Here is a 27,021-nt window from a genome sequence, read left to right on the forward strand (position 1 = left end):
ATACAATGGAATACTACTCAGCCATAAAAAAGAATGACATAATGCCATCTGCAGCAACATGGATGGAACTAGAGAATCTCATACTGAGTGAAATGAGCCAGAAAGACAAAGACAAATACCATATGATATCACTTATAACTGGAATCTAATATCCAGCACAAATGAACATCTCCTCAGAAAAGAAAATCATGGACTTGGAGAAGAGACTTGTGGCTGCCTGATGGGAGGGGGAGGGAGTGGGAGGGATCAGGAGCTTGGGCTTATCAGACACAACTTAGAAGAGATTTACAAGGAGATCCTGCTGAGTAGCATTGAGAACTTTGTCTAAATACTCATGTTGCAACAGAACAAAGGGTGGGGAAAAAAATGTAAATGTAATGTATACATGTAAGGATAACTTGATCCCCTTGCTGTACAGTGGGAAAATAAAAAAAATAAACAAAAAAATGTAATCAGCAAAGTTTATATCCCCAGTAGGAAAAATAAGTCTTACAAATAATAACATTTAAGAGTCCCCAAAGACAAAAAAAAAAAAAAAAGTTGTCGTCGTGGCTCAGTGGTTAACGAATCTGACTAGGAACCATGAGGTTGCAGGTTCGATCCCTGGCCTCGCTCAGTGGGTTAAGGATCCATTGTTGCCATGAGCTATAATGTAGGTTGCAGACGCAGCTTGGATCCCGTGCTGCTGTGGCTATGACATAGGCCAGTGGCTACAGTTCCAATTAGACCCCTAGCCTGGGAACCTCCATATGCCATGGGTGCAGCCCTAGAAAGAGACAAAGGAAAAAAAAAAAAAAAAAAAAAAAGGAGTCCCCAGCCACACCATCAATTTACAAGGAATCCCCAAAATGTGTAAGCTCTGCTTAGGTACCCAGGACTCCAATAAGGTTCTTAGCACTTTATTTTTGTGTAAGCACATTTTAACTTTTAAAAAGACATTCTTCTTTCAGAAACTTGGTTTAAAAATACAGAAAAAAAATTAAGTCTTTCAAAAGATCTAAGTATAACACATCAATCAGAATTCCATCATTTAACCAGAACTTAAAGAAAATTCTAAGAATCTTCTCTGTACTTTCAATTAACATTTGTCATTACTGTTTAAGTAAATATCCTTTGTCATTACTGTTTAAGTAAATACCTTGCCACAAGGTATCTGTGGCAAGTCAGATGAAAAAAAGAGTTCCTATTGTGGCTCAGCAGAAACGAATCTGACTAGTATCCATGAGGATGCAGGTTCAATCGCTGGCCTCACTCAGTGGGTTGAGGATCCGGCATTGCAATGAGCTGTGGTAGGTCGCAGACGAGGCCTGGATCCTGCATTGCTGTGACTATTGTGTAGGGCAGCTGCAGCTCCAATTTGACCCCCAGCCTGGGAACTTCCACATAGCACAGAAGCAAGCCTCAAAGACCAAAAAAAAAAAAAAAAAAAAAAACCACCTCTGAAAAAATAGAGGGAAATGAGAGAGGACTCCTTTCTATACTTCTCTTTCCATTTTGGATTCAAAAGACTTGAAATTGATAAATTTGGCATAATAATCATCTGAAACCAACATTCTTGTGAAAGAAAGTAAAAGAACACATTCACCATTTTCAAGTCTCTCACTATGTGACATTAATAGAAAAAAGCAAAAGAAAGTTTTACTTCCCATTCATTGGTTTCATGAATCGTATATCTCAAAATAAACTGCAAAACATGGTTCGAGCGGTCAATGATCACTTTAACATTTTATGAGCTTTTTGTCTGAATAAAAGTTCTCACAAAACTATATATTTGCAGTAATGTTCTAATATTCATCTAAATATTTTTTTTCTTTGGCTTTTTAGGGCTGTACCTGTGGCATATGGAAGTTCCCAGGTAGGGGTCAAATCGGAGCTGCAGCTGCTGGCCTACACCACAGTCACAGCAATACGGGATCCGAGCTGTGTCTATGACCTACACCACACCTCTGGGACCTACTCCACAGCTCACGGCAAGACCAATCCTTAAGTCACTGAGCAGGGCCAGGGATTGAACCCAAATCCTCTTGGATCCTAGTCAGGTTCCTTACCATTGAGCCACAACGGGAACTTCAGATTCACTGATTTTTAAAAAGGGCTAGCGTTCAGTGCATGCACATTTGAGTCAATGGAAATTAAGGCAAATGGAAAATATATTTAGATAAATAAAATGTTAAAATCTCCCAGGAATTTATTGTGCAAGCAACAAATACAAATTTCTCTTAAAATTTTAAGTATATTATAAATTAGTAAATATAAAGAATACAGATTTGGGGGGTGGGGGGATGTGCCTGGGCTGTGGGATGGAAATCTTGTAAAATCAGATTGTTATGATCATTATACAACTACAGATGTGATAAATTCATTTGAGTAATAAAAAATTTAAAAATTAAAAAATTTTAAAAATTAAAAAATAAAGGAAGAAAGAATACAGAGAGGAGTTCCCACTGTGGCACAACAGGATCAGCAGCATCTTGGGAGTGCTGGGATGCAGGTTCCATCCCCATCCCAGCACAAGGGGTTAGGGAACATAGCTCATATCTGACCCCTGGCCCAAGAACTCCAGGTGCCACGGGGTAGCCAAAAAAAAAGATTATAGAGAGTTGATTTTTTAAAAACACCTGTTTTTCCTTGTCATTTACTTCTTTCTTGTATTCCTCTTCTAGGTGTTGGATTTTTTCGTAATCTTCCTTTACTTTAAAAAGAAAAAAATTAAAAGAAAACAATTATACTTTAATATCAATATAATTATATAACAAATAAAACTTTAAGTTTCTAATATTTTACTTCACCTCCTTATTTACCTAGATATTAAACCCTAAAAGTTTCTAACAAGCTAAAACTGCAATTTTCTTGCTGCTGCTTTCTGTTTAGTAAAATAATAAATTCAAATAATATACAGGTACAATATCTTGAGAAAATTCCATAATTCTTTAATAGCCATATCTAAGTTTCTTCTTTATAACACTAATATGAAATAAGAGATTTTAAATATATATTACTTTAACATACTGCTTGACCAAGACAAGGAATGTAAAAATAAGATGAAACCACACTTCTAAAAACTTAAATACAAACCATAATTCAATTTCAGGGAAAATGTAGCTTTTGAAACCAAGAGTATTTTTAACATACACTAGTTCTCTGCCACATTCCACAAGATTTAGAAGGGCTTATAAAACTATATACAATATAAAAATTTTCAATAGTTTTGGCAAAAAGCTTAAGGTTTGAAAGCATTAACAGTATTTAATAAAAACACAAACATCAGAAGAGTAATATAAAAAATAAAAATTCGTACACTTAAAATGCATTTCCAGTCTGGAATTCTCAGCTTGCACACGAAGTTCCTCAAAAGCTATTATCATTTTCTGAAATACATTTAATTTTTAAGAATCATACTTAAGACTTTTTAAATAGCTTTCTTCAAACAATAAAAATAAATTTGCATCATGTGATCATTAAATTTAAACTGCACAACTCTGAATAATAAAAACCCTTGAATTTTTAATAATTAAACAATTTACTAAATGTATTAAGAGTGTCTATTACGGTAACTTCCCAGATACTTAAAGGTACTGAAGGCACATAAACAAATAGGAAAAAAAAAAATGTTGGTACTCTAGTCATTTACTTTAAAAGCCCATATCAAAGTCTACAATTTTACATTGATTTTTGTTTACTTCTGTCTTCACTAAAGTGTAACTTCTGTGCTGTCTCTTCTCATAAGAGTCCAAATCATACTTCCATTATCTGGAAGCATGAGTACATTCAACAAATACTGATTTGTAAAATTGGATGAATTCTTTTATGCATTAAAAAATACTTACTGAGTGCCTATTATGTGCCAGGCACTCTTTTAGACACCTAGGATATAAGACATAGTCTTTACCCTACTGGAACTAACTTATAGTTCGGTGTAAGAAAGAAAACACATACACACATGAGTATCAATAAATGTCATGTATTTTTTAAGTGCTCTTCAGAAAAGTTTAGACAAGGTGAAGAGACAGAGGCTAACTGAATAAAAAGATATTTTAGGTAAAATAGTAAAGAGTAATAAAAAGCAGAATAAAGCTGACGAGTTTGCCTAAGATCTTGAACACAAATGTTTTAGATAGAAGAAACAAATTCAAAGAAGCAAGGCTAGAAAGAACTTAGCAAGTTTGAGAAACAAAAAGGAAAGGAACTGAGGAGTTCCCTGGTGGTGCAGTAGTTAGGACTCAGCTCTTTCACTGCTGCGGCCCAGGTTCTATCCCTGGTGTAAGAACTGAGATAGCATACTAAGTCACTGCACGCTTCAGCCAAAAAAAAAAAAAAAAAAAGAACAACTATAGTAAGAAGCAAAGTGGAGAATGATAGGGGATAGGATAAAAAAGGTAAATAGGAACCAGGCAGATTAATACTTGGTATGTTTTTCAAATTAATGGTTATCTGTCACAATGCGCTAGTCTCTGACAAAGAGTTAATATCTCATAAATTAACTGGTGTCACTAAAATGTCAATTCAAAAACTACTAAAAAATAAAACATTAATGCTTATAGAACCTTGAGAATTTTATTGAATATAATCATATATCAAAAGATAAATAATAATCCCTTGAGCAAGAACAATAATCCCTATCTTTGTAGCTATTAATTTGTTAGAAATGTCTCTACTGAAAATATTCAGATTTTTACTACTACTTACCTCAATGTTACTATTTAGGTCCACATAAACTTGCCTAGTTTCTTCCCGTTCATATTCATCTATTGTAAAATATTTCAAAATTAAATTTTTAAACAATTATAATTCCAACAAGATAATACTCAAATATCTCAGGTGAACCCAAAATATTTAAAAATCTGTGCTATTAAAGGGCTCTAGTATATCTTTTGAGACTTTTTTTTTTTTTGTCTTTTTGCTATTTCTTTGGGCCGCTCCCGCGGCATATGGAGGTTCCCAGGCTAGGGGTCCAATCGGAGCTGTAGCCGCCAGCCTACGCCAGAGCCACAGCAACGCGGGATCCGAGCCACGTCTGCAACCTACACCACAGCTCACGGCATCACCAGATGCTTAACCCACTGAGCAAGGGCAGGGATCGAACCCGCAACCTCATGGTTCATAGTCGGATCCGTTAACCACTGCGCCACGACGGGAACTCCTTTTTAAGGTTTTTTTGTTTGTTTGCTTGTTTGTTTGCCTGAGCAATGATTCCCTCTAGCTGTCCTCAAACCTTGAGTAAAGTCAGCAGAACTTAGTGTTGGTAGGTAGCCCTGTGAGTCACAAGGCAGTAAAAGAAAATGTGGCTGCCCCTTCATCATTTCTCCAAGTGAGGCCAAACACCACAGAAACCATGTTCAGCTAAAGGAGAGTACTAATTCCCAGATTCTTGGTAACAAACTGCAAAACAAGAGAATGGCAGCTATGATAGACTCAAATGTCAATGCCAAATAACTAAAAAGAGGGTACATGAACTGACTCTAGAAGAATACAAGTATCCTAAACCCCTCAAAATTAAGTCTGGAGAGAACAAATGGAATATGAGCTAAATCACTTTTATTTGAATATTATGAATATTAATGAGATTGAAAAATTAAGGAAGTAGAGACCAAACAAATCAGTGTTTCAAAACAAAGGTAGTTCCACCTTCTCCATCTATTCACTACTAAACACATTTAGCAACAAACCTTCTCTATTCCTCAGAAACTCTTTGTGCCAAAGAATTGCCAACACATCCAATCTTCCCATAACCACCACCACCAGTACTTCCAAAATAACCTCACCATTCTTCCAATAGGCAAGTACTTTCTGAAAAGCAAATAAATAAAACGACAAAAAAAGAAAATAAATTGCTATAGATGTACTTAAGAGTTGTCAGGAGCAAGTTGCAAAAAGGTAGCACAGAGAAGGGATTTTGGTAGCAGAGTATTCTAATATAATGATATAATATTGTAATAATAGAAACCTACATTTTTGGTTTTCTTGATATCTATCTCCTTACCCCCATCTCACTCCTTTCTTCCTCCTTTCCTCTTCCCTTCCTTTTCTCTCTCCTCTCCTTCCCCTCTTTCTTTTTCTTTCTCTCTCTCACATAAACATACACACACACACACACACACACAATTATTTTGCCCTAATTTGGCCAACCAGATCTTGCTGGATTCATTGTCTTAAAAAAGAGATTATTCAACCAAAATTTTTAAAAAAAAAAGTCTTTTGAGTTTCAAAAGCCCGGTGTTGGAGTTAGAGAAAAGTCAGGACATGAATAAGTAATAAATTTTCAAGATACACAAGTCAGAACAAAGTTTCCCATTCTCTAGACCTAAGAAATATTTACTACTTTGTAGGGAAGAGGCCTTTAAAAGAGGAAGCTGAGGTAATGGCAGGTATTTATTAAGAAGGGGTTCTACAGCCCTCTATACTTACCAAGCTAAGCCTCAGGAATAGGAACCATAGAAATCCCAGATAGTTTGGGCAAACCAAGAGCAGTGAGACTGTTTTTTTTTTTTTTTTTTTCAATAGAACTCTAAGAAAATGACAAAACTTGAGAAAAAAAATGCCTGTAAACATATGTAGACATATGGGGTCTTAAACAGCTTCTCAATTTCCCTTGTTCCAACACCCTGGGCAACTGAGCATGGCTGCATAAAGCACAGAGAACCAGCATACTTGAGTGGCCCCAGAAAAGGCAAAAAGACAAAAAAAAAAAAGATTTTTTAACATTTTAAGATATAAAATATTGTGCATGCTTGAATTAGTTGACAAAAATTACTCAGAACTGTATATTCTACAAAATTTATCAGTGTACCAGAAAACCAGGCAGAAGGGACATAAAGGTGATTTAGCTACCATAAAATAAGGTTATACAAGGGTAAAAACTTTGGAAACTGCTCAATGACCTGCCTTACAAATGTAAAAATAGAAAGAGGATTCAATCACTATACTAGGACCAAAGTCGGTTTATCACCTAGTTTGTTTATTTAGATAGTTCTTGCTTTTTTCAATGATGTATATGTCAGAAAACCTTTACGAGGCTTATGATAAAACACTTGTCACACAAGAAGAAGGAACGTGAAAGGTGTTAAAAGGAACAGCCTATCTCTGAAACAAACTCTAAAGAATTCAGATGAAAAATTCAGAAAATTATTCAGTATTCTCAACAGAACCAAGAAAATACTGTCTCAATTAAAGACAAAGATACATCCATAAAGAAAGAACAGGTCACAACAAAAATGCAAGAAATGGATGCATTAAATAGAAAAACAAATAATGAGGAAAGGGGTCATGGATTAGATGATGAGAGACTGCAAAGGAGCTACAGGTTAGAGACAGGACAAGAAAAAAATTGATACTTCAAAAGTCAAGTTGGGGGAGTTCCCGTCATGGCTCAGTGGTTAACAAATCCGACTAAGAACCACGAGGTTTTGGGTTCAATCCCTCGCCTTGCTCAGTGGGTTAACGATCTGGCGTTGCTGTGAGCTGTGGTATAGGTTGCAGATGTGGCTCAGATCCCAAGTTGCTGTGGCTTTGGCGTAGCCCAGCAGCTACAGCTCCAATTAGACCCCTAGCCTGGGAACCTCCATATGCCACGGGAGCAGCCCAAGAAATGGCAAAAAGACCAAAAAAAAATCAAGTTGTAACCCAATGTAAAGAGAAAGATGAGGTTGAGGGGAGATACTGTTGCAGCTCAGTGGTGACAACTAGTATCCATGAGGATGTGGGTTTGGTACCTGGCCTTTCTCAGCAGATTAAGGATCTGGTATTGCCATGAGCTGTGGTATAGGTTGCAGACAGGGCTCGGATCCTCTATTGCTGTGGCTGTGGCATAGACCAGCAGCTACTGCTCCAATTCAACCCCTAGCCTGGGAACTTCTATATGCCATGGGTGCAGTCCAGAAAAGACAAAAAATTTTTAAAAGTCCATAACTAAAAAAAAAAAAAGATGGGGGAAAAACAAACATTAAAAAGTTAGAGAAGTGAGGGCCAACAAAAAAGGAAGTAGGCCCAAACAGAAATCAGAATAAGTGGTCAAAGATATTATAAGGCTTTCCTGGTCTAAAGAAAAACTGGAATACATAGATTGAAACAGTGATCTGATGAAATCATGAATTATAAAATCAAAAAATTCCAGAGTCCTGGCAAGGAGAAAAATATACACATAAATACACATACTATTTATTTCAGGTAGAAATCTAGATATAGATATATGGAACTGTAATTATCCCTATTTCACAGAAAACAAAAAAAAAGTGTGACAGAGAAAAACTGTTATTTGCTGGGATCCCAAAATAATTAGTGGTGGTACATGATTAAAACATAAGGTCTGCCTAATGAGGTCCAGTAGGAAAATGCAAGGAATGCTATTTGGATCCAAAAATCTAAATGCACATGCAAAGAATGCTGAAAAAATAAAGAGTTAAAGATTTTAATTAATAATGCAATGTGACTATCAAATAAGTTGACTTTAGAGTTCATTAATGACACGGACAATTAGACAAGAAACAGACCTTTACACAGGTCAAGTTATACATTAGATAATCTCACACAGTTACAGACTCCTAAATAACAAAGATTTTCAACAGATCAACCAAAATAACAAAAGCATGAATCTTGAAATATCTAGGCTAGAGACGACAAGATTCAGAAGTGATGAATAGCCATCTTTAAAGATCTAAAGAGATAACACATAAAAAAAATGGCTTAGACTTCTTCTGTATGCCTTAAGGAAAAGAACAGCAATAAGAAGAAAGAAAACACAAAGAGATTCCAGTATAAAAATAAGATCTGTCCTTAAATGACAATCTTGGGGTTAGTGATGCCATCATTGAATGTATTCAAAGACGGGAAAGACCACCACTTAGTAGTCAAAAAGGAAATTATGAATGTCCTATAAGGAGAATTAAAACAATTGAAATACAAGTAGACCAAAAAAGTTTTAAAGTCCTTTCAACACTAAGTAATTTAGGTGTTCCGTCGTGGCGCAGTGATTAACGAATCTGACTAGGAACCCTGAGGTTGCAGGTTCGATCCCTGCCCTTGCTCAGTGGATTAAAGATCCAGCATTGCCATGAGCTGTGGTATAGGTCACAGACACGGCTCAGATGCTGTGCTGCTGTGGCTCTGGTGTAGGCCAGCAGCTACAGCTCCAATTAGACCCCTAGCCTGGGAACCTCCATATGCTGCAGGAGCAGCCCTAGAAAAGACAAAAAACAAAAAAACAAAAAAAAAACACTAAGTAATTTAGATTAAGGGGTAAGGCTACAAAAAAAATGTACAGAGTATATCAAATGGCAGGCTAAAGAATTCCAGCATACTTTTATGTACAACAGACAACTACTTACAGGGTGTTTATTTTTTTTTAAGAAACATCTAAGAACAAATCTGTTCTTTTTTTTAAATGTTGGTATTGTTATTATTATTTCTTAATGGCTACACCCACAGCATATGTAAGTTCCCAGGCAAGGGACTGAATGCAAGTCACAGCTGCAACCCATGCTGCAGTTGAGACAATGCTGGATCCTTTAACACACTGCACCAAGCCAGGGATTGAACCCGTACCTCTGCAGCAACCCAAACTGCTGCAATAAAATTCTTTAAACCACTAAGCCATGGCAGAAACTCCAAATTTGTTCTCTACTTATTCATTCATTAATTTATGTATTGCCTACTATCTTCACTGACACTGTACAAAGTGTTAAATATACTGAGGTAAACAAGACATGATCCCTTGCCTGTGAGCTTACAGTGAAATGTCTAGCACATAGTAGGTACTCAATAAATATTTGTTGAAGGAATTCAAAATACATGGTAAAGGTATACTAAGGGTATTAAGTGAAAAAAAAGGAGCATCTAAGTCAGAGTGAAATATCATGGAATATTTCCCAAAAGTGGTAATATTTATTGAGTTTTGAAGGACAAATAGGAATTAACAAAATGCATAAGGAAGGATTAGCCAATATAAGAAACAATATATGCAAAAACTCAGAAGCATAATCTGTTTAGGGGTTAACTATGAGTTCTCTATGATCTTGAGTATGTGCGGCACAAGGAAAACATTTGACAAAATGAAAAGAAGTGGCAAACACCATACTATCTGGAACATTACGAAAAGCCACTGAAGAAATCAGACAGTGACATAACTTGATTTATATTTTGAAAAAGCATCCAGGACTCTGTTTTCTGGTAAAGTCTAAGTAATCCAGACCAAACTTCTTCCTAAAGACAATTAAAAATCTGGAGGAAATTTGTTTGTTTGTTTGTTTTTAGGGCCACACCTGCAGCATATGGAGGTTCCCAGGCTAGGGGTCCAATCAGAGCTGTAGCTGCTGGCTTACACCACAGCAACATCAGATCTGAGCGGCATCTGCAACCTATACCACAGCTCACTGCAATGCTGGATCCTTAACCCACTGAGTGAGGCCAGGGATTGGACCTGCATCCTCATGGATACAAGTCAGATTCGTTTCTTCTGAGCCACGATGCGAACACCTGGAGGAATTTTTTTAATTATTAAAAGAATCAAAGATTCTAAAGATTCTAAAAAGATAATGATGAACCATTAGGCCAAGAATAAGTTGAGGATTATAACTCAGAAAAGCCAAACCAAATTCCAGTGTCAGTCAAGATGGAGTAATCTCACATTGATTACAACTAAAAATTCCAGATGAAATACATAAAGCAATTACTTGAAGAATTTGAAAAGTAGGCAAAAGTAGATAGATTCAGAAAAAAGGTAAAATCCTAAATAAGTGATTCATAAGAAGGTGAGTTTCCTGTTTGTTGTTTCCCAACTTCTCTCTTAGCATTACTAAAGTGTAAAGCCCCCGCAGAACTGTAACATGACATATAAGCAGCAAAAAGAAATCTTGACTTATTTTTTGTCTTTTTTTCTTTTTAGGGCTGAACCCTTGGCATACGGAGGTTCCCAGTTCCCAGAGCTGCAGCCACCAGCCTATGCCACAGCCACAGCAACGTAGGATACAAGCCATGTCTGAGACCTACACCACAGCTCATGGCAACATCAGATCCTTAACCCACTGAACAAGGCCAAGGATTGAACCTGCATTCCTCAAGGATACTAATCAGATTAATTTCCGCTAACTCACAATAGGAACTCCAAATCTTGATTTTTTTTTTTTTTTCTCTTCCAGCCCTTCCCCAAAGGTGGCCCCAGTAGTAGAGTTACAGCAGCTATGGCAGGAAGGACAGACAAAACCTCAAGAGAAACTCCATGTTCCTGGCCAAAGGACAAGGGGACAGGGCTCCTCTAAGATGGAGAGTGAATGGGTAATTCTACAGAGAGCTGTAGAAGGAAGGGGATTCCCTATTTGTTTGAATTGGCACAAGTCCCATAGGGAAAAGGGAGGATATGCATGTACAAGACAGACCCACAGTAAATACAGCAAAGGCTCCAAAATCACTAAGTCCCAGAACTGACCTTGAATGAAGCATACATGAAATAAATCCAGAATAGTAAGGCAAAAGTTCTGCAAACTGAACAGATAATGAAACCCCAGCACATAAAAGGTAAGATAGAACTTATGCTCTAAACTTGAGTTGACTACCTGCTAAAATATAAAGGAACAAACATTCTCTAGGCAATTTTTTTTTCCTCCAGGGGATTTTAAGGACCCAGAATCTCACAACATAATATTCAAAATGTCAAAGATGGGAATTCCCACTGTGGCACAGTGGGTTAAGAATCCAACTGCAGTGGCTCAAGTTGCTCCGGATGCTCAAGTTAGATCCCTCGCCCAGCACAGTGGGTACCCAGCACAAGCCACAGCTGCAGCTCAGATTCAATCCCTGGCCCGGGAACGTCCATATGCTGCAAGTGCTGCCAAGGGAAAAAAAAAATGTCTGAGATGTAATCAAAAATTTCTCAACATTCCAAGAACTAAGAAAATGTGACATTCTAAGTCTCTCTACAGATATTTTTTTAATAACAAATTCAGAGAATGCAATTGCAGAAATTAAGACCTAACAGATTAATTTAAAAACAATTCAGGAGTTCTGGCCTTGGCGCAGCACAAACGAATCCGACTAAGAATAATGAGGTTGTGTGTTCAATCCCTCGCCTCGTTCAGTGGGTAAAGGATCCAGCATTGTCCTGAGGTGTGGTTTAGGCTCCGATCCTGCATTGCTGTGGTCATGGCGAAGGCCAACAGCTACAGCTCCAATTAGACTCCTAGCCTGGGAACCTCCATATGCGGCAGGCGCAGCCCTAAAAAGACAAAAAAAAAAATAAATAAAGATAAATACAATTTAGAAATAGCTAGAGGATTAGTGAACTGGAAAAAAAGGTTAGTAGAAATTGTGCTGAAGGGAATACAATGAGAAAAACAGATGAAAAATACAAATTAGGTAAAAAATATGGAAAGCATCGCACAGTGACCTCACTGTTTATGACTTGAAAAGATTAAACAGGTTCTTATCTAAGGGATGTTTCATGTGCTGTTTCCCCTGCTGAAAATATTCAATCCCAAAACAGCTACATAGTGCACCCCCTCACTTATTTAGGTCTCTTCTCAAATATTAGCAAAAACTTCCCTAAACACCCTATCCCAAAATATTCTCTTTTAGTTATCATAACTCAAAATATATTTTACTTATTCATTTATGGTATATGTCCCTCCACTAGAGTACATACTCCATAATAGCAGAAACTGTATTTACTACTGTTTTTCCTCAGCATCTAGAATATTTCTTGACACATAGTAGGCACTTTTTAAAATGCTGAATGAATAAATGACAGAAAATCACAATAACAAAAACAAAGGCTTAAGGCAAGAATCTAGATGGAGTTTACACTAATGATAAAGCAAGTATTAGGGTTTTTTAGCGAAAAAAAGAATCTACATTGTCACATCAAGATACACTCTTCGGTTTCACTTGAGATCACTTAAAAATGTTTAAAAGATTCTTCAGGAGTTCCCGTCGTGGCACAGCGGAAATGAATCCAACTAGGAACCATGAGGTTGCGGGTTTGATCCCTGGCCTTGCTCAGTGGGTTAAGGATCCGGCGTTGCTGTGAGCTGTGGTGTAGGTCGCAGACACAGCTCGGATCTGGCATTGCTATTGCTGTGGCGTAGGCCGGTGGCTACAGCTCCGATTAGACCCTTAGTCTGGGGACCTCCATATGATGTGGGTGTCTCCCTGAAAAGAAAAAAGACAAAAGACAAAAGACAAAAAAAAAAAAAGAAGATTCTTCAAATCTCTCCCACCATGTGATCTGATCTTACGGTAAGCTGTGTGCTATGAATTAAAATTTTTAAAATACAGGCTAGGGAGTTCCCATTGTGGCGCAGTAGAAACGAATTCGACTAGTAACCATGAGGTTGTGAGTTCAATCTCTAGCCACACTCAGTGGGTTAAGAATCTGGTGTTGCCTGTGAACTCTGGGGCAGGTCACAGACACGGCCCACGGATCCTGGATCCTGCAGCTGTGGTTTAGGATTTGACCCCTAGCCTGGGAACTTCCATATGCTGTGGGTGTGGCCCTAAAAAGCAAAAAAAAAAAAAAAAAAGCTCAAAGAACTGAGGCTCTAGTCATTGCCTATATAAAAAACTGTTATGAGGCACATACAACTTGTTCAAATAATCAAACTGGTTCCAAAAAAAATGAAAAGACAATTTGTTCCCCTCTTCACCCTACTATTAAAATAATAATAACAAACTGATAAAATCACATAAATGAGAAAGCTATTTACATTTCTTCATCTTTTCTGCAGATCTGGCACATGTTTCTTTGAGTAGGTTACATAAATGTCTTGTGGCATTATTCCTGAAACAAAGGAAAGATTTTGAGTAAGTGTAATCTGATCTCAAAGAAAAATCATATATAAAAGTTATGAAGCATTATTGTTACAATTTTAAAGAAATTCCTAAAATGTTATATTTTGTATGTATCATATATCACTCATAAGTGACTATATGAAGAAAAAAATGGGTTGAATGCACTATTAACTATGATTTAACAACTGACTCCTTTTAAAGTAAAAGGCTCCTTAACAAGTTTCTACCCAAGTAACTTTCAATAACCTTTCAGTAAACAGTTCCAGATTTACCTAAGAAATAAAACGAGAAGAGAGGATTGGGGTTTTCATTTATAATTACCCCAGAAATATTCTAGCTATATCACCTTTAAAATATAAGCAATTTTCTGAATAGTCATCCACTATGTGAATAAGACCTCTGATCATATCATAGATGCAGAGAAAGCATTTGACAAAATTCAAAATCCATTTATGATTAAAAAAACCCTCTGGAGTTCCCGTCGTGGTGAAGTGGTTAACGAATCCAACTGGGAACCATGAAGTTGCGGGTTCAATCCCTGGCCTTGCTCAGTGGGTTAACGATCCGGCATTGCCGTGAGCTGTGGTGTAGGTTGCAGACACGGCTCGGATCCCGGAGTTGCTGTGGCTCTGGTGTAGACCGGTGGCTACAGCTCCAATTAGACCCCTAGCCTGGGAACTCCATATGCTGTGGGAGTGGCCCTAGAAAAAGGTAAAAAGACAAAATAAAAAATAAATAAATAAATAAAAATAAATTTTAAAAACCCTCTTAACAAAGCAGGTATTCATCAACGTAATAAAAGCCATGTATAATATGTCCACAGCTAACATCATACTGAACCATGAAAAGCTGAAAATTTGTCCACTAAGATCAAGATCAAGACAAGGATGCCCATTCTCGCCACCTTATCCAAAATAGTATTGTAACTCCTAGCCAGAGCAATAGACAAGAAAAAGAAATAAAAGGCATCCAAGTCGGAAAAAAGTAAAACTGTCACTATTTGCAGATGACATGACACTGTATATAGAAAACCCTAAACACTCCACCAAAAAACTGTTAGGACTAATAAACGAATTCAGTACTTATGGACACAAAACCAATATACAAAAATCAGTTACACTTCTGACACTAATAATGAACTATCAGAAAGATAAACTGAGAAAATAATTTCATTCACAATTACATCAAAAAGAATAAAATGCCTAGGAATAAAGTTAACAGAGGAGGTAAAAGACCTATACACTGAAAACTATAAAATACTGATGAAAGAAACTAAAGACACAAATAAATGGAAAAATACTCTATGCTCATTGATTAGAAGAAGTGATACTGTTAAAATGCCCATACTACCCAAAAGGACTGTGGTACCAATTTCAATTTTGGGAGGGGATTCCCCACACCAACAAGCAATTTTTGACACTGCAGCAGGGTGTCCCACAATTCAACTCAATCCTGATACCATCTACCTGAAGATAGCATCAGATTTCATATTTAAAGTTTCAGTCCTACAAGACTGTTACCCTCCCCTGCCCTAGCAACTTCAGATGACAGTTGCAAGCCCAGATTACTACTGTGCTTCTGTCCATCTGGCTATAAATCAAAGATTCCCACAACCTCTTCCTTGGATTCTATTAATTTGCTTGAGCAGCTCACAGAACTCAGAGAAACGATTTACTTACTAGATTACTGGTTTATCATAAAAGGATATAACTCAGGAACAGCCAAGTGGAAAAGATGCACAGGGCAAGGTTATAAGAAAAGGGCAAGAACATTCATGTTCTCTTCGAGCTCACCATTCTCCCCAAATCTCATGTTCACCAACCAAGAAGCTCTCAAACCCTATATTCTTAGTTTTTACGAAGGCTTCATTACATAGTCATATTGATTTAAATCTTTAGCCAGTGGCAATTGATTCAACCTCCAGGCCCTCTCCTCTCCCCAGAGCTGAGGAAGGTAAAGGGGTGGGACTGAAACTCTCAAATCACTTGGATGACTCTCCTGACAACCAGCCCCTATCCTTAGGTAGGGTCCAAAAGTCACCTCATTAACATAACAAGACATCTTAATCACTCTCAAAATTTAGGAAATTCCAAGGGTTTGAGAAGTTGTGAGTCAAAAAAGATAAACCAAAAAATACGTGATATATATTTTGGTCATTTGAATGACCAAAGTTTTTTTTTCTTACAAATCCCAACACTGCACTATCCAAAGCAACCTACAGATTCAATACAATCCCACTCAAATTTCCAATGCTATTTTTCACAGAAATAGAACAAACAATACCAAAATTTGTATAGAATCACAAAAGGCCCCAATTAGCCAAAGTAATCTTCAGAAAGATCAAAAGGGGAGGAATTTCCATCATGGCTCAGTGTTAACAAATCCGACTAGGAATCATGAGGTTGCAGATTCGATCCCTGCCCTTGCTCAGTGGGTTAAGGATCCTGCATTGCCATGAGCTGTGGTGTAGGTTGCAGACTCGGCTCGGATCCCTTGTTGCTATGGCTCTGGCGTAGGCCCGTGGCTACAGCTCTGCTTGGACCCCTAGCCTGGGAACCTCCTTATGCCGCGAGAGGGGCCCAAGAAAATGGCAAAAAGACAAAAGGGGGGGGACTAAAGGTTGCTACTCTAGTATTTCATGCCATGCTAAGGAATTTTGACTTTATCTTGAAGTGGGGGAGGATGAAAGCCTCTGACAACCGTCCCCATAGCATGGGCCAGGGCTTGATAAGGTATTTAAATAAATCCCAGATAAAACTGTGACAAAATCCGATGTTACTTTTTAAAGTAGTTTGTGAAAATATGTAATTGTTGATATTTCAGGTTTGATGATATTTCAGGTTTGATTCCTGGAATCTGAAACTTTAGACACTTTTACCTCTAATGTTAGAAATCAGATCATATGTAATAAGGTCTTGTTTCATTCAAAAAAAATAACGTCTCCAAAATTATCTAAATTATCTCAAAACTCTCTGCCTGCTCAAAAATGTCAATGAACCGAAGTGTCCATTCCCACTCAAACCTCTATTACAGGTCAGGCACATGTTTTGGAAATATCCAAAGTCTCTTTCAAACTCAAGGAAAAAAAACAATAAATAATACCCTAATATCTACATCCTTTTCCGGAAATCATGATCAAGTGAATAATGGGCTGGCCTGAGCTACTTTAAATTTGTCATCCAATAATCAAGTCACTCAAGAATCTTAAGTACTACTTTGTTTCTTACCTATATTCTGACAAGGTTCTTAACTAAATGTTAGGTTCTTTCAGATGACAATTGACAATTCAGTATCTGAAACCAAAACTGACACTCAACTGAATCAAGTACTTAAAGTAGAACAACAGCACACCAAAAACTAAAGTCATTCTCTCCCACCTCAAAAAACTGTATTAATTCTTGGAGTTCCCGTTGTGGTACAGAGTTAACAAATCAGACTAGGAACCATGAGGTTGCGGGTTCGATCCCTCACCTTGCTCAGTGGGTTAAGGATCTGGTGTTGCCGTGAGCTGTGGTGTAGGTCGCAGACTCAGCTGAGATCTCACGTTGCTGTGGCCTGGCATAGGCCGGTGGCTACAACTCCAATTAGACCCCTAGCCTGGGAACATCCATATGCTGCAGGAGCGGCCCTGGAAAAGGCAAAAAAAAAAAATTGTATTAATTCTATACTATGTTATACTACTCTATTCTACACTACACTGCATGTTATATAAGTAAACTAAGTAGTCACAGTACTCACAAAAACTCAAAAAATGTTTACTAATAGAGGCAGTACCCATTTTAAGAAAGCTCACAAGTTACCAAATACTGGTATTAGGGCTACAGCAGACTTTAGATCTCTTATACCACAGAAACTCAATCACATATTCATATAAAAGACAGGTACCAAAAATACAGTAGGCACACAATGTTAGAACCTTCCTCTTCTCCCTCCCTTCCCTCAAGTAACCAAATCTCATTTAGGCAGAAAACAAGGTATAACATTTAGATTTTTTTTCTAGAAAATCATAGGTTATCTTTCAATTGGGCTAAAATAATGTTATAAAAGCACTTTTCACTTATTAGAAACTTCAGTGACAAGGTGATAAGCCTTTTAGAACCTCATTTAGCATGATGAGCATGATGCTTAAAATAAGTAGGAATGAACAAATTTGACACTCTGTGTAGACTCAAAGGTCCACACAGTCAATGACAATACTAAAGTTTTAAGTCAAAGTTAATGGTAGAATAAATGGGCCACTGGCAAAAACAGGAACTTGAAAGAATTAGCTTGGAAATCAATTGAGCCCCATTCTGCATGTGCTGCACCTGAAACAACAGTCCAACAGAAAGGTGTATAATACACATAGGCAGTTGTATATATAGGATTATCAGGTACCTTTTTAACACCAAGTATGGCTTGCCCTGTCTGACATTTTAAAAAGTAAGATGTTTTCAGTCAATGATCACGGTTTGCCAAATTCAAGAAGGTAAAATAGGTATGTCTTCCTTTTTTCCACAGCACCCAGACAGAATACTATTATAAGTCATTACAAAATAAAAATTACTCATTAAATTTTTGGAAATTATTTTAATAATAAGCTTGGAATAAAAAATAAATTTGTAAAAAACAAATTCATTAAATTACTTACTCTTTTATTAAATCTTTATTTTCTTGAATTCCTTCTTCTAATTTCAAACTTACTTTTTCATTTTCAAACTAATTACAAGACAGAAGAACAATTCATCGCATTTTGTTTAGCAAAATAAACATGAGTATAATTATTAAGCAATATTTCTTTGCTAACATGTTACAATGGTCTAAAAGAATTATTTCCCTTGAATACAAAAAGAACTTTTTGTCACAATTATGGATATCCTATAAGAATATGGGTCTCACTTCCATCAATCTAAAATTAGGTTTGCTGAACCACCTCCAAACATTGGGATATCCCAATGTTGCATTTTAGCAAAATTTTTCTTTCACTATGCCATAAAATTTAAGCTACACAGTTTCAAATTTAAAGTTGTTTTTTTTCTTTTTACAGCCACACCTGCCAGCATAAGGAACTTCCTGGGCCAAGGGCTGAATTGGAGCTGCAGCTGCTACCTACACCATAGTTTATGGCAATGCCATGTCCTGAATCCACTGAGCCAGGCCAGGGATTGAACCTGCACCCTCAAAGAGACAACATCGGGATCTTAACCCACAGAGCCACAATAGGAAATTCCCAAATTAAAAAAGTTTTATCTACAAATGTCATATTCTAATATAATAAAAAGATATTTATATCAAACGAGACATCTTCAGTAACAGGAACTAATAAAAATTAAAACTCTATAACCAGAATCATTAAGTCAGGGAGTTCCCAACGTGGCTCAGCGCAAACAAATCTGACTAGTATACATGAGGATACAGGTTTGCTCAATCCCTGACCTCACTTGGTGGGTTAAGGATCCAGCATTGCCATGAGCTGTGGTATAGGTCGCAGACACAGCAGCTCAGACCTGGCATTGCTGCAGCTGTTGGGTAGGCCGGCAACTACAGTTCAGATTCAACCCCTAGCCTGGGAACTCCCATATGCCCTAGGCGTGGCCCTAAAAAGACAACAACAACAACAAAAAAATCATTAAATCATCTTTATCTAAAATAAGTTACTATTCCCCTAAGATACTATTTCCCTAATCACCTGCATTAAGTTTTGTGAAACCTGTCCACTGTGTTTATCCTGAAGTTGAAATGGAACTATTATCAATGAAACGTCAAAAAGCACTGTTATAAAATCCGTATCACAGAAACAAGATAAACCCAACTAACACTGAAATAATAGTCTAAATAGTAGTATAACATTTACTATATTATATTTTCAATTCCAAATCTGATTATACCTGTAGTTCTTGAATGGCTTTCCGCTGTGCTTCAATTATCTTTCTATTTTCTTGCAGCTTGTTTTCTTTCTGCTTCAGTTCAGATTCTACACCTACTTTCCACTTCTTGATCTTTTCAGCCTCCTTATATAGTTTTGAATATAGTCTGCTCATTGGCTCTGAATTCTATTATAAAATACATTTTCAAAGATTGTTAATTTAGCTGCCTGTTGAAAATATCCATGAATATCTTAACATTTGAGACTAAATCTCTCATTTTATGACCTAATAGCATACTGAAAGCTGCTTTTAACTTTTTTTTTTTTTGTCTTTTTGTCTTGTTAGGGCCATACCCGAGGCATATGGATGTTCCCAGGCTAGGGGTCTAATGGGAGCTGTTGCTGCCGGCCTATACCACAGCCACAGCAACACCAGATCCAAGCCTTGTCATCGATTTACACCACAGCTCACAGCAACGCCGGATCCTTAATCCACTGAGCAAGGCCAGGGATCAAACCCATAACCTCATGGTTCCTAGTCAGATTCGTTTCCGCTGCTCCACAACAGGAACTCCTTAACTTTTTTTTGACTAAGGCAATATTAACTTCACTAAGGTTACCAGACTTGATTAAGTTAGTCCTTGTTGAATAAAATCAAACAACTTCAGAATTTTTGTACCTAAGCCGGAAGTTAGAAATATTTAAGTCAATGAGAGAATCTGGCTATTAAAAGCTAAAATAAATCACTCTAATGAAATCTATAAATTTAGCAGTGGTCTTGAAACATTTTGGTTATATAAACAGCTTGAGGATTAAAATAAAGCTAAAATACAACAAAAAAAAGTAGAGAACACAAGATCTAACTTTCATTTAGCATGAAGTTTTATTTGTATTTTAATTGCATTTCCTAGAGCATCCATTTCCACATTATAAGGTAAATGCCAGAAGTTTTTTTGGTGGTTTTTTGGGTTTTTTTGGCTGCACACACAACATACAAAAGTTCCCAGGCCAGGGATCAAAGCTGAGCCACAGCAGCTACCCAAGCCACTGCAGTGGCAAAGACAGATCCTTAACCAACTACACCACACAGGAACTCCAGAGATAGTTTTTTCTCTTTTTAATCACGCTATTTTCTGCTTGATAATAGCTCTTTATTATCAAACTATATGAATAAATTTCCTATTTCTAAATTTATAATACCATAATCCCAGCAACAAACCTATAGCACTTTATCAGGTCATGGAATTTCTCTTTGCTTTAGACAGTTATGTGCCATAAGTAGAAATGACTATTATAACTAAATCAAAAGTATAACATATCCTACAAGTTTCTTAGGAATAAGCAATCAAACCTATCAATTCAAGAATTGTTTGTAAAATACTGGCTTAATTCTCAGCTTTTTCACACATTGTATCCAGATCCCCTTTTATATTCTTGATTTATATGGTTTAAAATTAAATTGCCCCTGAAGAATGGATGCTTTTATAACCCAGGAAAATACACAGGCCTAGTTATTTTAGCAACTTCAGAAAAAGGAGGAAAAATGTTACAAAGAATATAACTTAAAACATTAACCAAATATTAATCCTTTTAAACTTCAAAAGAAAGACAGATACAAATAATAATGATACTCAAATTACAAGAAATATCATACAGATAGGAAATCTTCTGACCTCAAAATCAGAGTCCTTTAGTCCTTCCTGGTAGTGACAACTGTCAGAATTATCAACCTAAAAAATGAATAAATTTTCCCTGTAAGAAAGTATTTCTGATGAGAGTTTTCAAATAGTAGCAATTAAATACTGAAGACTAGTAATCTAACAACTAAAGAATTTTCTTTTTCAAGCAAGCAATTCAATATCTAAACAGACTACATCTGTATTCACTATACATAACTAACCTGTTCAAGCATAGGCAAAAAGTTAACTTTCTGTAAAGCAGGATCTGCAAAATAAAAGACAACTAGTATTAAATATGCAACATCTTATTTTTTATATTAAGTGTTATATCTAGCTTTAATGTCAAGACTATCATAAGATACATATATTATTTGCAATGTCCAACAATGTGTATTTTAAAATGTTTCTATGAAAGGTGATACATTGCTTTTCAAGTTTCCTACCTGAATCAATGTTTTCCCCATTTTTGGAGAGATTAGTCACCACAAATGGAAAACCAAAATCATCTTCAACACATTTGTTGAAACCCTAGAATCAAAAAGAAGTTCTTAAACATACTGTCCCATACTACTTTAATAACTAGCAATGTAATATGCGATTTCATACATAATATACATCTACTTAAAGTGACTATAATTGTAAATCCTTTTATATAAATAGTGTTTAAAATATCAAATGCTTTTGTTATGTAAACAAAGCAAAATCTTTACATTTTCGCTTATAAGATAAAGCTAAACTAAAATTACATGATATGTGCTTGGTAAGTACTCAGGAATAACATTAGTAATTTTCATGAGTAGCACAGAATATTTTCTTCAATTTCATTATGATCTTCCCCGGGTAGAAATGAGAATTATCTTCACTGCATAGCATTTTAATGTTACACTCTTCGCTACAGAGACAAAGATTTTTCTACGGCTGATAAAATTAAAATACTCATTGCTTCACCCCATTCCAACGTAAAGTTCGACGTGAGAAATGTAAATAAATCACCAGGAAAAGCCCTATTTCACCTGAGAAACTTGGTATAATTCCTCCTTTTCGATAACAATCTACCATATAAGTGAATTTCCCTCTTTATCCTGTCAACCAGAAGGCTCAAATTTTAAGTGCAACCACACACTAATTTTTACCAGAATGTTGACATATCTGTCGAAATTTTCTTAATTTTTCCTTACCTCAATGTTCTTCTAATTTGTATTTTATCATTTCATTGTATATGTTTATAAATTGCGTCAAATCATTTAAATAAAGAGGCTTAAAAACAAGCAGCTGGGGGAGTTCCCCGTTGTGGCGCAGTGGTTAACGAATCCGACTAGGAACCATGAAGTTGCAGGTTCGATCCCTGGCCTTGCTCAGTGGGTTAAGGATCCGACGTTGCCATGAGCAGTGATGTAGGCTGCAGACGCGGGTCGGATCCCACGTTGCTGTGGCTCTGGCCTAGGCTGGTGGCTACAGCTCCGATTGAACCCCTAGCCTGGGAACCTCCATATGCCGCGGGAGCGGCCCAAGAAATAGCAACAACAACAAAAAAGACGAAAGACAAAAAAAAAAAAAAAAAAAGCAGGTCCTGTTACTTATGCAGAGTTCTAAAAGCAGCAACGATTATTTCTTTAATGAATGATGCCTGAACACACATTGTGTTCATTATTCATTTAAAGCAATGTTATTCACAATTCTTGAGTTAAATCAGATCATATTCATTGAAGGCAAATTATAAAATATCACCAGGAAGGAAGTTCACTTTGCCTCATTCTCCTAAAAGTCAAAAATAGTCAAATCGAGGAGTTCCCTTCGTGGCGCAGTGGTTGACGAATCCGACTAGGAACTATGAGGTTGCGGGTTCGGTCCCTGCCCTTGCTCAGTGGGTTAACGATCCGGCGTTGCCGTGAGCTGTGGTGTAGGTTGCAGACGCGGCTCGGATCCCGCGTTGCTGTGGCTCTGGCGTAGGCCGGTGGCTACAGCTCCGATTCAACCCCTAGCCTGGGAACCTCCATATGCCGCGGGAGCAGCCCAAGAAATAGCAACAACAACAACAAAAAAAAAAAGACAAAAGACAAAAAAAAAGTCAAATCGAGACTGATCTGCAAATTTACCTTGAAGAACTTAGAATCTCCTCCCAACGTCTGAGGTTTCACTGCAGACACTTGACTGCTACTTAATCTTGGTGGTACAAACAATTTAAAGGGCTTTTGCTTTTCCATTTTCTTTTCCAGTCGTAATTATCTACTCCTGGGCAGTAGAAGGCAAAATGATACTGTCTCATTAATGCACTACTTATTCATTATCTTCAGAGTTGACGTTTGTATAATAAACGGATATTTAAAGGCACGGGCGAAACCTCTGCTGCCATGTAAGCCTACAGCGTCGCTTATTGACGCGGTGATTAAAGCCAAAAAACACCCCCTCTGTGCCCCTATCATTCCCGCACCACCAGTGGCCTCGCAATGTAAATAATCGAGAAACGCAAACTAGGATTCATCACTGCGACAGCCTGAAAAGAAAGCCCGTTACCTCCACCAGCCCTGCTAAATTGCATCACCCCGCCGGGAAGAACTAGCTTAACTTCTTGGACCAATACCGAGAGGAGCATGGGCTGCCTGCAGCTTGAGGGAAGGGCAGGATCAAAAAACGTCGCCCAGCTCCGGGTTCGTCCTCAGGAGAGGAACGCGGCACACTTACCCTTACCTTTAAAAAACTAGCGGGAAACGCGGGCTCCGTGCCCACGCGAACTGCCACCTGCTGTCTATGAGGACAGCAAAAAGAAGCAACAAGAGCTTCCGTCTCCGAACCTCAGAAAAGGCGGGAAATCTCTCCACGCCGACGGCCGGGAGCGAAAGGAGGGGCAGAAGCTCGTTTAACGGCTAAATAACGGTCAGCCACGTGCGTTGGCGCCGTGTGAAGACCTACATCTCGCGAGATTTCCCTTCAGGTTAGTAACAATTCCTGCCCGGGGTTCTGTTTCTCATCAGAGTTGACATTCTCTGAGCTTCTGCTATTGTTAAAGAACGCAAGCAAAACTCTCAGGTGCTTTAAGCTAAGAGTGCGAAATCGATTTCTGTCCTCCAAGACCTCAGAGTCTTAGAAAGGATACCGAAGTGCCAACAAATGATAGTAGCTGCCTGTAATCATTTAATGGTAGTAATTGTCAAAGGGTCGTTGGAATACAGGGAAAGCGGCCCTTACAGAGTGGCCTGAGACTCAGGAGAGGTCTTGACGGATGTGGCACGCTTCTGTTACTGCTTCCGTAAGGAATGGAAAGGTGAATACAGCGTTGGCTAGACAGTGATGGGGGAAGGGGTATTCCTGGCTGAGGGGCAGTAGGCAAAGGCCTGGAGTTGTGAGAGAGAGAAGTCCAAGAGTGAGTGAGTCCAGTGTGATGTAGGTGTGTGAGGACGCAGTAGGGAAACGCTGGACTGGAGACTGGAGACTTAGCAGATTTGAAGGGCCTGCAAAGGCTTTTGGATTGTAGCCTTTATGGATGACACTTTTGAGCGGAAAGGGAGGTATGATCGAGCTGAGAAGAAAATGTTTAAGTATGAAAAATGGTTTAGGCTTATGTGGCTGGAGTTAGGGAGATAGTTTTAATAACCTGAGTAAGGAAGGTATGAGGACTCGAGCTATGACTGTGCCAGTGAAGTTGAAGAAAAGATGTCAAGGAGTTCCCCTAGTGGCTCAGTGATTAATGAGTTTGACTAACATCCATGAGGACGCAGGTTAGATCCCTGGCCTTGCTCAGTGGGTTAAGGATCCTGCCTTGCCCTGAGCTGTGGTGTAGGTCTCAGACGCGGCTCAGATCTGGTGCTGCTGTGGCTGTGGCATAAGCTGGCAGCTACAGCTCCGATTGGACCCCTAGCCTGGGAACCTCCATATGCCGCGAGTGCAGCCCTAGAAAAGACAGAAAGACCAAAAAAAAAAAAGATGTAATGGTAACATTCAGGTCTTTTTAAAAGATATGTTCTATTCCAAGATCGTATTCATTTAGGAGCATGGAAACTTTCTGCCACATATATATTTTGAATTTTATATTTAAATGTAAAAGCCTTCATCAAAATGAAAATGAAAACTTTATTGCATTCCATCATCAATTCTCTGATCCTACAGATTAATCACATTTAAATATATCAATGGCTCTCCCTGGTTTTATTTTTCACATTTAAAAAAAGTAAGAGTATTCTCGGAGTTCCCATCGTGGCACAGCGGAAACAAATACGACTGGGAACCATGAGGTCTTGGGTTTGAGCCCTGGCCTCGCTCAGTGGGTTAAGGATCTGGCGTTGCCGTGAGCTGTGGTGTAGGTCGCAGACGCTGCTTGGATCTGCGATTAGACCCCTAGCCTGGGAACTCCATATGCCGAGGGTTTGGTCCTAAAAAGACAAAAGACCAAAACTCTTCAGTGAACACTAAGACTAAAGTTTTGTTTTAACTTTATCCTTACCTTTGCAGCCTTCACAAGTAAGCACATTATAGTGATATCCTGAAGCTTTATCACCACACACTGCACAGAGTTCTTCCTGTCCCTTAACTCAAATGGAAGAATGAGTTATTCTGGACCTTTTTATTCCAGGGTAACCATCTTCAGCATGGTGAGCAACCACACAAATGGATTTACTTAATTCACAGGAAACAAGTCCGTACTCACCACCACTGAACTGTGGATCCAAACAGTAAGTATTGAAATGACTTTGTAAAGACTGAGACTGTAGAGCTGGAGGAAACTGGACAGTAGAATACTGGCAATATGGTGATTCTTGAAAATCAGTGTCGTGCAGCTGATACTTGATCTGTTCTGGCAAAACATCTAGTTTAACACACACACAAACAAAAGTCAAAATGCATAATTTTCAAATTTCAAAGAGTTTTATGCTCAAAGAACAGAGTTCAACATGTCCACTACATCCCAGGGACTTGCTGTCCAGGATGAGGGGCAGACAGTAAACTGAATTGCAATGCATGATAAATGCTGCCATCGCAGAAGTATGCAATTTGCTCAAGAGCTGGGAAACGGGTTGTTGATGGCTTATACCAATCCAGTGTATCTCCTTAAGTAGAAAATAATATTTCCCGTAGTTTGGAATGAAAACTTTCCCCGATTTTCTGCATTTTCTTTGTTGTGGATACAATTGTTTTCAGTGCCATCAAATCAGGAAATAGATGAACTAGTAAATTATTCCACCCCACATCAAAAAAAAATCAAACTAAAATACAGTTATACCAATGTGACTATTTGTGACGAAAATGACTTTCAAGCAAAAAAATTTTTATTTGAACTCCCCACTTAATACTCCCTTGCCATTTGTAGATTTGACTTAACTTACTAGTTTCTTATTTTTGTTTTGCTGTCTAGAAATTTTCTGGGGATAAATTCACCTACCCTATAGGGTGACTGTAAGGATGAAATAAAATCTGATATGCAAAAGGATATACAAAATACAAAATGATACTTAATGAGTATCTCTATCATCATCATGATCATCATCATCAGAATCTCCCAAACACAAACTTACTTTCTGTTTTCAGGAGAATGACTGAATCTAAATCCAGAAAATAGGCTCCAAAAAGACCCAGGAGTGCTTAGGTCTGTATCTAGTAATATTTGTACTGATGCTGAATCACCAGGTGATTAGACTTACTCTTAGCCTCAAAATTCTATCACCAAGAAGTTTTCTTATGGTACAGCAAATTAAGGATCTGGCCTTGTCACTGCAGCGGCTTGGGTCACTG

The 27,021-nt window shown here is 37.7% G+C and overlaps 1 protein-coding gene across 2 annotated transcripts in view; it reads right to left on the minus strand.

Annotated features, from left to right (window-relative positions):
- SYCP1 (synaptonemal complex protein 1) overlaps positions 1–24,163 on the minus strand; it is a 148,437-nt gene extending 124,274 nt beyond the window's left edge. The window contains exons 1-11 of one of the 2 annotated variants that reach the window (XM_047783074.1): positions 23,986–24,163; positions 23,394–23,523; positions 21,741–21,825; positions 21,519–21,562; positions 21,292–21,348; positions 19,641–19,805; positions 18,404–18,471; positions 13,689–13,762; positions 4,687–4,745; positions 3,299–3,368; positions 2,619–2,692 (exon numbers count right to left, since the gene is read on the minus strand). In XM_047783074.1, coding sequence (XP_047639030.1) covers positions 2,619–2,692; positions 3,299–3,368; positions 4,687–4,745; positions 13,689–13,762; positions 18,404–18,471; positions 19,641–19,805; positions 21,292–21,348; positions 21,519–21,562; positions 21,741–21,825; positions 23,394–23,501 — 804 coding nt within the window. In that variant the 5' untranslated portion in view covers positions 23,502–23,523; positions 23,986–24,163. Of the gene's footprint in view, positions 1–2,618; positions 2,693–3,298; positions 3,369–4,686; positions 4,746–13,688; positions 13,763–18,403; positions 18,472–19,640; positions 19,806–21,291; positions 21,349–21,518; positions 21,563–21,740; positions 21,826–23,393; positions 23,524–23,985 lie in introns of those variants that run through there. The other variant, XM_047783076.1, reaches the window with a different exon arrangement.
- Between the last annotated feature and the right edge of the window lie 2,858 nt (positions 24,164–27,021).

Source organism: Phacochoerus africanus, chromosome 6 (assembly GCF_016906955.1).
Source record: "Phacochoerus africanus isolate WHEZ1 chromosome 6, ROS_Pafr_v1, whole genome shotgun sequence".
In the NCBI taxonomy this organism is placed as follows: Eukaryota; Metazoa; Chordata; class Mammalia; order Artiodactyla; family Suidae; genus Phacochoerus; species Phacochoerus africanus.